The 14,614-nt window shown below is 37.8% G+C and overlaps 1 protein-coding gene across 3 annotated transcripts in view; it reads left to right on the top strand.

The window, feature by feature from the left end:
• PBX3 (PBX homeobox 3) overlaps window positions 1-14,614 on the top strand; it is a 222,251-nt gene that overhangs the window by 193,329 nt on the left and 14,308 nt on the right. The window contains exon 6 of one of the 3 annotated variants that reach the window (XM_034929068.3): window positions 10,933-10,995. The exons of the other annotated variants lie outside the window; for them this stretch is intronic. Coding sequence (XP_034784959.1) covers window positions 10,933-10,995 — 63 coding nt within the window. The remainder of the gene's footprint in view (window positions 1-10,932; window positions 10,996-14,614) is intronic. 3 annotated transcript variants of the gene reach the window in all.

The following is a 14,614-nucleotide window of genomic DNA, read 5'->3' as shown; positions in this document are numbered from 1 at the left end:
AGAACATGGTCTTAAAGTGTCTCTCCATAGACCATTTAAAGTTACAAGAGATTTAAAAAAAAAGTAATAGTAGAGTGGAGAAATGGGACAAAAACTTGACCAAGTGATTGGAATCAACATCACCAAGGAGGAGCAGACGGACATTGGGTGTAGTATTTCATCCAAGAACATAACCTGAGTCTAATCACAAGACAACACCAGCCAAATCCCAAATGAGGAATGTTCTATTGAAGACAAAAGTGGGGAAGGAGCATTGTTCTTTAAAAACGTCCAAGAAAGGCCAGGGAAATGTTCTAGATTAAAAGAAGCTAAAGAGATATGACAAGTAATTGCAATACTTTACCCTAGACTGGATTCTGTACTGTAGGGAAAACCATACCATAAAAGATATTATTGGGTTAAATTTACTGAAATAAATTGTAATTGATAATTGTACTATGGTTATGTGAGAGAATCTCTCTAGACTTAGGAAATACACACTGACTGACTTAGGGGTAAAGGACCATGATGTGTATAACTTAGCCTCAGATGTTCAGAAAAAAAAAAAATGTGTGTTTGCAGGTATATGTGTGTGTGTGTGTATATAAACACACATACACACACACACAGAGCATGAGTGCCCACAAAGATAAAACAAATGGGGAAAAATAATAATAGGGGAAGGGCATATACAAATATTCTTTATGCTGTTTTTATTGTTGCAGCTTTTTTCACATTTGAAATTATTTTCAAATAAAATATTTTCTAAACTGTAGAAACAGTCCACACACTGCAAGAAGATATTTACAAGTGTATAAGCAACAGAGGATTAAAATCCAAAATATATAAGGAACTCCTATAAATTAATAAGAAAAGACAAAGAACCGATTTCAAAAATAGGCAAAAGAGTCAAACAAGGATTTCATGGAAGAAAAAATAGAAATGGTCAATTGTATGAAAAGATCCCCATTCTTATTAGGAATCAGGAAAATATGATTTAAAAATTGTAGTAGAATAACTTATATTTCCTAGATTGGCACATTCTGCTACCAAGAATGTGTAGCAGTAGGAGCCCTTATAATATTGGTGGTAGGGACGTAAATTGATATAGCCACTTTGGAAAACTTCTGACATTATTTTATAAATTTGAACATGCATATACCATTCAACCCACAATTTCTAGAAGACCTCTTGTATGTATTTCAGGAAACACTGGTAAGAGCATTCATAGTAACATTGTTTGAAATGGCAAAAAATTTGAAACAAACCATTTGTCCACGGACTGGAGAAATGGATAAATATGCTGTGTTATAATCCCACAATGGAGCACTATTCAGCAATGGAAAAAGAATGATCTACAAGTATCAATTCATGTTGAGTGAAAAATGCAAATTGGAGAATACACGTAACATAACATTTTTAGGAAGTTTAAAACCAAGCAAGCTAAACAGCATATTGTCAGGGGAGACATATATGTGGTTAAACATAAAGGAAAGAAAGGCAATGATAAAATTAAAAAAGGGCCGGGTGTGGTGGCTCACGCCTGTAATCCCAGCACTTTGGGAGGCCAGGAGTTTGAGACCAGCCTGACCAACATGGAGAAACCCCGTCTCTACTAAAAATACAAAAAGTAGCCGAGTGTGATGGTGCATGCATGTAATCCCACCTATTCGGGAGGCTGAGGCAGGAGAATTGCTTGAATCCAGGAGGTAGAAGTTGTGGGGTGAGCCAAGATCGTGCCATTGCACTCTAGCCTGGGCAACAAGAGCAAAACTCCATCTCAAAAAAAAAAAAAAAAAAAAAAAAAAAAAGAATCCAATGAGATGGGATCAAGAAGGAACAATCAAGGAGTTTCAGTGTTACTAACAGTCTTTCTTAATTTTAGTGGCAGGTTTACAGAGATTAATTTAATTATTATGCATTACAAACCTGCATATATAAGGCAAGGAAGTCTCATGTCAGTTATTAAATCTAAGTAACAGAATTTAAAAAGACTGTTTCCATTCGTTTAATAAACATTTATTGAATAATACTGATTATATGCCAAATACTGTGCTAGGGATGAAAGAGACATCAGTGAACTTAACCAGACAGACCCATGTCCTACCTGATAGAAATGTGTACACATACTCACCAAAAGATATGTATAGGAATATCCTTAGTAACAGTATTCATAATAGCCAAAACTAGAAACAATGCAAACGTCCATCAAGAGGAAAATAGGTAAACCAGTATGGTATATTTATGTATATTTGGAATGTTATGTAACAATGAGAATGAATGAACTATAACTATATGTAACTACATAATGCTAAGTAAAAGAAGTGCTTGATTTCATTTATAAAAAATGGAAAAACTTGATTTCATTTATAAAAAATAGAAAAACAAGCGAAATTAACCTTGGGGGTTAGAAATCAGATTAATAGTTATCTTTGGGGGAATGGTGATTGGAAGGAGGAAGAACTATTTCTTGATCTAAGTGTTAGTTCCATGGGTATGTTCACTTTATGAAAATTCATTAAACTCTATACCTATGATGTGTGGCCCTTTTTTGTATATTTTTATTTTATTTGACTAAAAAGTTTACTTTCATAACAAAAACAAGCTTGCCCTCATGGAACTTACATTTTTGTGGGGGTATACAGATAAGTAAACAAGACAGTCAGTTACAAAGTGATAGTTGCTCTTGACAAATGAAGGAGGGAAGTGGTTAGAGGATGCAATTTTTAATAGGGTGGTAAAGAAAGCCCCTCCTGAGGAAGTATCTTTTGGTTAGATTGAAGGAGATGAAGGACAAGTCATGTGGATAATCAGTGAGGAACATTCTAGCAGAGGGAACAGCAAGTACGGAGGCCCTGAGGTAGAAGTGCCCTGAGCAAGGGAGCAAGTAGTAGGAGATGAAGTTAAAGATGCTGGGGACCAAATAAATGGTTCATGGGCCTCCTAGGCCATGGTGATGACTTGGGCTTTCACTGTGAGATGGGAAACTGAGGAGTGACATGGATCTGACTTAAGTTTTATAGGATCACCATGGCAGCTGTACTGACATTAGACCCTGGGAGGCAAGGGAAAGCAGAGCTATCAGTTGGGGTACACTTGAGTGTTCACTTAATTGAGTATTTGTGATAGAAATGATGAGATGTGACTGGGTTCTGGATAAATTGTGAAGGTACAGGGTTTCCTGATAGGTTGGATGTAGAATGTGTGAGAAAGAGATTTGCTAAACCAGAATTTGAAATTTCTGATTTCTTGACTTGCTTTGATTAAGTAAGCAAAAGGGAGTTCCTCTTTTACCTAACACCCTGAAAATTGACAAAAGAAGAAACTATTTCACATGTCATATGCATTGAGAATCATACTTAAATTGTCACATACTCTTAATTAGTAGAGCAGATATTAATATACTTTTACTTTTTGGAATAGAGCTAATTTACATTGATTATTCAAGTTACTAAGCCATAAAAAAATTCATCATTCTCCTAATTCCAATTTTGAATTTGAGTAACTGACTGTATTTTCTCTGCCAGGTGTTTTTAGAATGAAAAATGTTAACTTATTCTTCATTTCTACTGTAATTGAAATGTACTGTAAAGAAAGGATTGATTTAAAAACAAAAATGAGAACCAGAAATGGTATTTATTCACTCAACCAACATATTTTAGAGCTCTTAAAGAGGCAAATAAGACCTGCTTTTATAATAGTCTAATATAAATAACATCACAATCTAACCCATACAGATGAGGAAACTGAAGTTCAGAGAAGTTAAGTGATTTGACAAGGGTCACAAGCCTTAGTGAGTAGGGGACTTGGGGATTTTTACACAGATATTCTTAATAAAAGGGGAGAAACTGAAGTCTTACTTTTTTTCTTGCAAGAGGCAGTGTGATTCATTCATCCCCAGGGCCCAGGCTGCAGAGTGCTGGTTTGTGAGGCACAGACCTTGGATTATATCACTAGGGCGGCATCATTTTCCCGCTAAGCTACTTTAGAGACTCTGGGCTAGTTAGTAGTCTGAGGTCTCTTTACTCATTAAACTACTTATTCCAAAGCAGTGAATATTCAGTAAGCTAATTAAAATTTGTAAGTAAGATTTCCTTATTAAAAAAACTATTAAAATAAGAAGAAGCCCGTTAAAATAATAATTAGAGCAGGAAAAAAGAAGATGACTATCAAATTACAGTACTTTTTTTCAGCTATACATAAAGGCCTTTTCAGTTGCTTTGGCAGTAGACAGAAGGCAGAAGTAGATTCCTACTGCAAGTATGCAGTTGGTAAACCAGAAACAAGTTGAAGGAAAAGGCAGCTATTTTGTTAAAACGGTTCTTTCACATGTCTTAAAAGAAGGCTACAGACCCTCTGTTCTAAAAGCTCTGATTGTGTATCCCAGTGGAGGTGGGACATCATTAAACAGTGTGCAGAGAATAAAAGAGCATGTTGTAAAAAATGGGAGCTTTGAGGATGCTATAGCACCAAGTACAGATGAGGCATATCTGCAAGATTTAAAGAAAACAGGGAAGCTTCTGACTTTTTTGTTGCTGTTGTTCTCTACAAACAATCAGCACCATGGTTGGTGTGGTGCTTAAAGCTTGCTCCAGTGATGTCAGGTATTATATTTATTTTAGAATTGACTATTTTGAGGAAATCTCTAACACTCAGTTGATATGATACCCAAACAAGGATAAAGAGACAATTTTCAGGCTGGGCACAGTGGCTCACACCTGTAATCCCAGCGCTTTGGGAGGCTGAGGCGGGTGGATCGCCTGAGCTCAGGAGTTCAAGACCACCCGGGCAACCTCGTCTCTACTAAAATACAAAAAATTAGCCGGGCGTGGTGGCACACACCTGTAGTCCCAGCTACTCGGGAGGCTGAGGGATGAGAATCACTTGAGCCTGGAGGTGGAGGTTGCAGTGAGCCAAGATCATGCCATTGCACTCCAGCTTGGGCTACAGAGTGAGACTGTCTCAAAAAAAAAAAAAAAAAAAAAGGAGAGAGAATTTGCAGCTTAGATTTAGGGTTTTTGAGTTTCCCTATACCTGGAAGAAGTCATAATCAGAATTGTGGTTCCTCCATTTTTGTCCCCTTTGCCTTCTTTTACCTATTCCTTCTCTTCTTCTTTCCAATTGAGTATTCTTATCAGTTTTTCTCATGCTAGTCTCAGCACTGTGTCTAACCTTTCCGCTGCCTTGCTTCCATGAGGCATTTGAGGCTAATAGGCCAATATATAAGCCAGGGTCCCAGCAGAAAACAGATGTCACACTCAAACTGGAATAATTGGAGGACACTTTATAAATGAGGTAAAACGACTTGCTCAAGGTCACTGAGCAAGTGACTGTTTACAATAGTGTGGGCAGAGTGTAGGGAAACCACAAAGGATAATACTAGTGATTGGTTCTGTTACCCACTTGGCCTGAAGAGATGGGGGAAGGGTCAGTAGATCTCAAGACAGAGGAGGTGTGTGGAGAAGGCCAGTGACTGAGACCTGAAAAAAGGCAGCCTCATAGGGCAGGAGTCAGGGGAACAAATACTGTGACCTCACTCTTCTCCCTTCCCATCTGCCGCCAGTGCCTACTATTGGCCAGAAGCCTGAGGGCACCCAGGGCAGCCTTCTGGGGCCCATGACAGGGTAGAGAGTGGATAGGGAGGAGTGAACAGAAGATAGACAATGTAGTCCAAAGGGTGAAGATACCTGGTCAGAACAGGCGCCTTGCTCAAGCCTCCTGGCTTCCCACTTCTGTTGATTCTGTGATGTTTGCATCCAGAAACCTTCTCCAGAGATGCTCTTGGGCTTTCCTTGTTTCTTCTCTTTTGATTTCTCTCCCAATTCTTCTGTCAGCTATGTGGAGAACACATTTTTCTAAAATAAGTGTGGGTTTTGAGAGTAGAAACTACAGTTTAAATAAGTTAATTTGATCTAGCCAAAGGTATTTACCAGGATTTTTGGCTATTTTCTTAATTTGCTCAATAGGTACTTAGTGCCTACTATATGTCAGGCACTATGCCTGGAACTGTGGCAAAGAAAGGTCAGTAAGATAGGGTTCTTCTCCCCAAGAAATATTGAATTTGTTGGGGGAAACAGACAGATGTGTTACTGACAGAATATAAAAGTTACCTGAAGAAGCACACAGGCACAAATGGATGCCATGTGCGGAATATAGTACAAAGAGGGGTTTACTTTCTATTGAGAGGATCAGGAAAGACCTTCTAGAGAAGATGATGTGTAGAACCTGGAGAAGGATGAATAAGACTTTGGGAGAAAGGATATTCTAAGCAGAGGAAACTCAGAAGCAAAAAACAGATATGTTAGGAAAACAGTTTAATAAGTCTGGAGCCTGTGTTATTATGTGGGGGGTGGGGGATTTTATTATAAGACTTAAGGCTACAGACTGTGAAGACTCAGACAAGCCTGAACTAAAACCCCAACTCCTCCCCAGTTTATTAGCTCAGTGACCTTGGGCAAGTCATTTTACCTCACTGTGCCTCCTTTTCTCAAGTGTGTAGTTGGGATAAAAATAGCATGTACTGGCTGGGCATGGTGGCTCACACCTGTAATCCCAGCACTTTGGGAGGCTGAGGCGGGCAGATTGCTTGAGGTCAGGAGTTCAATACCAGCCTGGCCAACATGGTGAAACCCTGTCTCTACTAAAAATACAAAAAATTAGCTGGGTATGGTGGCGCATGCCGGTGGGTCTAGCTACTCAGGAGGCTGAGGCAGGAGAATTGCTTGAATCCAGGAGGCGGAGTTTGCAGTGAGCCGAGATTATGCCACTGCACTCCAGCCTGGGCAGAAGAGTGAGGCTCTGTCTCAAAAAGAAAAAAAAAAAAAATAGCATGTACTTCCTAGGGTTGTGGGAGTTTCAGTAAGATAAAGCATGTGTAAAGCACCTGGCAGAGTGCCTATCACAGAGTAAGTGAAGATATAATAGTAATTATTGTTATGCAGTTTCTCCTGCTTGGAATTGTTTATCCCTACCCCCTGCCAAACACATACAGATGTCTTAATAATTTCTACTCCTTCAAAGCTCACTTCAAATGTCAGCTCTTCAAGAAGGCTTTCCTTGATACCTCTAGTTCCTATCCTCCATTGTATATTCTCATAACTTCTTTTCCCCATGATTGTAACTGAACAATGATTTGTTAAATGCTGTTCCCCTGATAGATGGTAAACTCGATTTTGGCCAGAACTGCTGTCTTATTCACCCTTATATTCTCAAGGCCTAGCACAATGTGTCCAGCACATAGACATTTACTGAAGATGGTGATATTATTAACTGATACAGGAAACACATAAGGAAAAGCTGGTTTGATGGAGGGGACATTAAAGCTTGGCAGCAGTTATGCTAGGTTCACATTGCCTTCAGATCTGTTGGGAAATGTTCAGTTTGGAAATATAACTCAGAAGAAAGGTCAAGGTTAAAGATACAGCTTGGAGGTCATTCACTTAAGTTCCTAGTTGAGGCCCTGGGAATGGATGAAGTTGCCCACGGAACCTGCAGATAATAAGAAAATAAGGCTGGGGGAAATGACATTTCCCTGATTCCATTGCCAATTCTAAGGTAATAGTTAAGAGGCTGAGAATTTAAGCAGGTCTTTAGACCCCTTTACTTTTCAGGGGTAAAAAGGTGTGAATTGGTGTCTAGACCTGCTAAGGGATGCTGCCTCTTTCCCTTTGCTTTGGGTTAGGACTTAAACTGCTTAGGGCTACATCTTAGCAGTGAGTGCATCAGAAATAGACCCTAATGGAAGATCTGCTATTCTGCCTTAGAATACCTTATTCCTTGACGTTGGATTGCTGCTATTCATAGGTGCTTGGAGAAATCAAATACAAAATTTTTTTTGGAGAAAGATAGCAGCATCCTAGGCTTCAAGTTGTTTCTGTAAACAAAACAAAACAAAAACAAAAAACTGGGCACACAATCACAGAAAGAAACAGATATACAAGACAAAATGACAATGTTTCTGGTACAGAAACCAGCAGAAACAACAGACAATAGAAGCAGACTCACAACAGTATAGGAAATAAAGGAATCTGATATGGACTATAAAATAACTATGCTTAATATCTATAATGGGGGAAAGACAAACTGGACAATTCTGTCAGGGAATTGGAAACCATAAAACAAGGGTCAAATAAAAATGTTAGAATCAAAATTAAGAACCCAGTGGATTGGGTTAAAAGCAGATTAGACATTGCTGAAAGGAAAATCAGTGGACTGGAAGAAGAGTCCCAAGAAAATAATGATATTGAAGAATACAGAGACAATAGGATAGAAAAATTGGGAGACAGAGAATAGGAGACATAGAGGATACAGTAAGAAAGTCTAATATAAATGTGATTGAGCCCCAGAAGCAAATGTGAGAATGGGTCAGAAGCAGTATTTTAAATGTAATGGCTGAAAACTTTCCAAAACCCATAGCAAATTCCAAGCCCTAGACTCATGAAGAACACCAGTCCCCAAACAGAATAAATAAATAGGAATCCACACTAAACATGGTTGAAACAAAAGCAGCCAGAGGGAAAAGTAAGTCTGCCTTCAATAAAACAACAATTCAATGACCACAGATTTCTTAACTGAAACAATAAAGACATAATACAGTGGAGTGATATCTTTAAAGTGGTGAATCAAATTAAATGTCCACCTAGAATTCTGTACCTGCCAAAAATGTCCTTTGATAGTGGAGGTGAAATAAAGACATTTTCAGTCAAAAATTGAAATAATTTTTCTCATTTTCTCTCTAAAGGAAATACAAAAAATTTGTTTTCAGACAGAAATAAAAAGATTACAGATACAGGGGAGGAGATATAGGAAGGAGTAGAAAAGCAAAGAAAAGGATAAATATGTATGTAAATCTAAGTGAATAGTACTGTTTAAAATAAAGATAATGTCTTATTTTGCTTACAGTATGTATAGAATTAAAATACACAATAATAATGCCTTATAAGTTATGAGAGGAGAGTAAGTGTTCTAAGACTCTTACGTTTTCCAGGAAAGATGGCAAAAGTACCAATTAGTGAAAAAGTACCAATTAATGTTAGAATTGAATAGTCGAGAAAGTGTAAATCTCTAGGGTAGTTACTTAAAGAAAAGTAAAGAGTATATAGCTTTCAAACTAATAAAGAGAGACAGAGACATAGAATAATTTTTTTTAAAATAAGCAGTCTAAAAGATGGCAAGGAAAAAAGAGAAAATGCATAGTAAGTGGGACAAATAGGAAGTAAATAGGAAGTACTTAGTAAGATGATAGGTTTATACCTAAATATGTCAGTAATCACATTAAAGTAAATGAATTTAATACTCTAAGTAATAGAGTCAGGATTTACAAATGAAACTTAGTTATGTGTTCTCTAAGAGACATATGTAAAATATAAGGACGTAGAAAGTATAACAGTATGAAAAAATGTAAACAATAGCCAAAAGAAAGTTTGTGTTGATCTAATATCAGATTAAGAGCACTTCAAGGAAGCTCAAAAAACATAAAGCAAAACTTACACAATTTCAAAGAAAAATAGACAAATTCAAAATCATTATAAGAGATTTTCACACTTTTCTGTAACTGAACAAGCAGACACATACATATAAGTCAGTAAGGACATAGAACAGTGCTTCTTAAACTGTAGCATACATAAATAAGAATGATCTGGAGAGCTGTTAGAATATAGATTTCTGGGCCCCATTCCCAGAGGTTCTGATTCAAAGTGTCTGCAATGGGGCTGGCAATTTACAGCTCCCAGATTAATGCTGATGCTGATGGTTCTGGAACTACACTTTGGAGTAGCACAGATATAGAAGATTTTAACACCACAATTAGCAGACTTGACCTAATGGACATACATAGAAACACTACAGCCAACAACTGCAGAATACACATTCTAATTTTAAGCACTTATAGAACATTTTGAAAGTTGACTATATTCTGGGACATAAAGTACTTCTCAATAAATAAATTTTAAACAGTTTAAAACAGAGTATGTTTTCTGACTACAGTGGAATCAAACTAGAAATCACAAACAGATAACTAGAAAATAACAGATAACCAAATAAGATTCCATATGTTTAGAAATTAAGCAATATAACCCCTGGGTTAATGAAGAAATCACAATAGAAATTAGAAAATAACTGAATGACAGTGAAACAATAACATACCAAAACTCATGGGATACAGCTAAAGCCATGTTTAGAAAGAAATTTATAGCTTTATATATAATATATACATGAATGTGTATGTGGTATGTGTATGTATGTATATACTGTACATATCTGTATATATGTGCAGGTATATACGTGTGTGTGTATATATATATATATACACGCACACAGTAGGTCCATTTCTAAGAATTTAATCTACAAACACATTATCTATGTACAATGTTTCTTGCTCCAGTCTTTATAATAGCAAAAGACTGAAAATTCAATTCAACCTCTGCCTCCTGGGCTCAAGTGATCCTCCCAACTCAGCCTCCCAAGTAGCTAGGACTACAGGCATGAGCCACCATGCCCGGCTAGTTTTTGTATTTTTTGTAGAGATGGGGTTTCACCACATTGCCCAGGCTGATCTTAAACTCCTAAGCTCAAGCAATCTTCCCACCTCGGCCTCTCAAAGTGCTGGAATTACAGGCATGAGCCACCGCACCCATCCAGTGCTGTCCTTTCCTATCATGTATTTTGATAAACTGGTACTTTAACTTCAGATGACCGTACGTTCTGTGTAGGAAGGCAGAGAAGTCACTCAGACTCTGCTCCAGCACTATTTAGTAACAGTGTGACCTTGAGCAAATTATTTAATGAGTCCATTTTTTATCTATAAAATGAGAATAATGATAATTTGCTCAGGGGATTCAGGGGTTAATGAAATCATGTATGAAGAGTGCCTAGTACAGGGCCTGGCATCTCAGGAATGTTCATTAAATGCCAGTTGTCATCCATTCAACCTACATTTTCTTGCCGGGCATACAGAGTCTTGTAAAGGATCCAAAAGAAAGAGGGAGCAAAGGTTCTGACATCCAGCAAACTAGCGTGGTAAGTATTCACAGGCTCTCTGAAGGTGAGAGCCAGGGAGGGGCATGAGGGTGTGTCTGTTCTTAGTCTCTGATGGACCTACCGTGTATATATATATATATAGTATTCTTTACTCCAAAAATGCATGAGATTCATTTTTGATGAGAATTAATTATATATGTTGAAAGCTTACTATGCTTTTTGAGGATAGGTATACCCACTTTAACAATTAAATGAAAGTTTTCTGGATTTTTGAAAAGAAAAGAAAACTGCAGTGGGTATGTGGTAAGGAGTAGTGGTTGAATAAATAAGTGTTTCCCTTAAACAAGAGGCGTGACTATAGAATTTCTTTTCATAGGACACTGAATGTATATTGATGTTCTTATTTACAGGGATTAGATTTACGTGAAACTTGTCAGGACAAAAAGTCTGGCCCATCATTATTTGGAGTGCTCTGTGCATTCATTCTGGGATGTGGCTGTGTTGCCTGGGAGATGGCTCCACCTTTCAGTGTAGCTGATGGGAGGCATTTCCACAGTTGTGATGTCAGTGTTTCAAAATCTGTCAAAGAGGCTTTCCATAGAGCCTAGGAAGGAAAACTATTGAGTTGTATACCTACCACATTTTTTTTTCTAATGAGAAAAATAATTTTAAAGAAGAAAAAACCTCTTAACTGTAAATGTTGTCTGTGGTAATTTAGAGGCACCCCTCAGCACGTGTTTTAGGGAGCTGAACAGTGTCATCCATTTTCTATGTACTGTGGCCGCAAGGCTGACGTTTTATACACTTTTGCAGATGAGCCTCTTTGTGAATGTCATGAGCAGTTATCAGTCTATCATGCAGAGTAGAAGGGGCAAAGCTGAACTGTAAGGGCATCAGCACATTATGGCAATAAAATTTTTCACAGCCTCAGATAAAAAAATACTGTACTTGACAAGTGAATCTGTTTTAAATTATTTCAAATGCTATGGAAACTGAATTTCTATTTGTTCGGTTCTCCCATTAAAAGTGGGATGTTTTCCAAAAGTTGGTTTTCAAGTCAGTTGTTATAAATTTGCAACTTCTTTTTTTTTTTTTTGAGACTGAGTCTTGCTCTGTTGCCCAGGCTGGAGGTGCAGTGGCCTGATTTTGGCTCACTGCAACCTCCACCTCCCAGGTTCTCCCACAGTTCTCCTGCCTCAGCCTCCTGAGTAGCTGGGACTACAGGTGTGCACCACCATGCCTGGCTAATTTTTGTATTTTTAGTAGAGACGGGGTTTCACCATGTTGGCCAGGCTGGTCTCAAACTCCTGACCTCAGGTGATCCACCCACTTCTGCTTCCCAAAGTGTTGGGATTACAGGTGTGAGCCACTGCGCCTGGCCAAATTTGCAACTTATTTTCTTAGAAGAGAAAAAAAATTGTGTGGATTCTTGGGCTAGCCCACATTTTAACCATGAAGGAGCTGAAATATTTTGCATTGAAAAGGTAGAATATAGGTTTGTAGACCTCACCATTTAATACAATGAAAAAGAAATGAAATTGAGTAAAGAATAATTTTCGAAACTTGTTTTACGTATTAAGAGAAAACAAGTTTTATCAGGTAGGACATAATGAAACGGGCTTTGTAACCTTAGGCAAGTTACATAAACTTTCTGACCTCAGTTTTTGCTTCAGTAGAATTGGGTTTTTGTAACAGTTAAATGAGATAATACATGCAAAGTTCCTAGTACAGAGCTGACTCATAATGAGCCCTTTGCAAATGGCCACTGTTTAAATACAGGCACAAGTGGCATTGGAATTCAGGTTTCCTGCAAATTCTAGGTCCAGTGCATTGTTCTGCTTAGTTGGGGCAGGGATGAGAAGGGATAGAGGTAGTGCCGTCAGGTACTTGTGCAGAACAATAGCCTAGCAGGAGTGTGGCAGACAGGCGCTCTTGGTCTTCTGTGGTAGGAATTTTATTCTGTTCAGGTATGCAGGAGTTCACCTCCTTTTCCCTTCTTGCTGCTGCCTGTTCCCTCTTGCCAGTGTCTCACCAGCACTGGGAGCAGGGACCAGCTTGCCCAGAACTTGAAGCTCCTGGGAAAAGGGGTCCTGACCTTAGGCACTGTAGGAAGCAAGCGTGGTGTGTATGCCATTGGCCTTCAGAGGGTTTTGTTGTTGCTGATTTGTTTTAAGAAAAGGGGAAACTAACATTTACTGAGTGCCTGGTACATCCCTGGCACAGTCCTATATATTTAACATGCCGTCTCATTTAATGTTCACAACAGCCCCATGAGAAGGAGATATCATTATCCCACCTTGTAGACCAGGAAAGGAGAACCTTAGATGGCATGACTTGTGTAAGGTAACATAGGCAGGAAATTGCAGAGCCGAGATTTACACACAGGTCCGTTTGGCTCTCAAACCCATTTATCCAGCTGTCCTCTGAGTTTTTAGAGGAATGCACACAGTGTATGTATCCAGCGTGCCCAGCCTTTCTGTCCTTATAGAAACTTTATCAAACCCGTACCTTCTGGAGGGAGAAGACTGGTGTGAAATTTAGAATTTATTAACACCATTAACTTTAAAAATTGAACAGTATCTGGCTTCCATCCCTCGTTTCAAATTGAATCACATAATGGGGATGAAAACATTGATTAGGGAGAAACTGTTTGTTAGAGGTAAAATTGTTTACCATGTAAATATGCTGACATGTTCCATTATACATGACTTAGCATTTCAACATTTCATAATCTGTTACATTTAATTAGGCACAGTACATAAAGTATGCATCACAAGTAAACATGGGGAAACACAATGGAAAATTTTTCTAAGATTTGTGCTTCATAAATTTTCAGTTTGTTAATTTCAATAATGATGTTTTAGTGTCAGCTGCTTCTTTCCAAACAAGTGCAGATCCTCTCCCTGACGCAGTTTATGCACGGAAGCAACACCAAGGATGAACTACAAAGTTCTGCACTTCTGCCTCTTGGAGGCGGCCTTTAAGTAATAATTTTTCTCTTTTATTTAATGTTGTTATTAACACGATCAATAAATGTAGTGACAAAGTTTGAAACATAAGACACAATTAAAGCTAATTAATAAATTGGCTTTCAGTGACTGTAGAGACATTATAGATGGTTTAGCTTTTTATTTTGAACATGGAATTTTTCTTAAATGCAAAGCTGCTTGGGAAATTTCAGTGGCTTGAGATTTACAAAGTGTTTGATTTTAATTATTTTAAGAATTCTCAAACCTATCAACCATGCCCTTCAGATAGAGTACAGGAATGGGATTGGTCACTCGTATAGCTCTGGGTCCCAGCACAAGGCCTGGCACTTAAACTCATAAAGATTGTTAAGTGACTTTCCAGTGCTTTTTCTGTTGTTTTTAATTTATTCATTAAAATGTATATTTTTCTAATTTAAAAAATCCTAATGCTTGCTGATCTGAAAACAATTTGGATGATACCTGAAAACACAAGAAACGCAAAAACAGAAATTACTTCTAAACCCCACTGTACATGATAGTCACATGTTAGTACATTTTTCCTGTGCTTGTGTATATACCTACATCTATGTATGTCAGTGTTTGAATATTTTTACCAAAATAAAAAAAAAGACTCATGGTGTATAAAAAGAAAAAAATGCCCTTTCTTCCTTTTTTATAGTATATAATGA

Source organism: Pan paniscus, chromosome 11, assembly GCF_029289425.2.
Source record: "Pan paniscus chromosome 11, NHGRI_mPanPan1-v2.0_pri, whole genome shotgun sequence".
NCBI lineage: Eukaryota > Metazoa > Chordata > Mammalia > Primates > Hominidae > Pan > Pan paniscus.
Note: the sequence above shows the minus strand (reverse complement) of the source record. Positions and strands in the feature narration are given on the sequence as shown.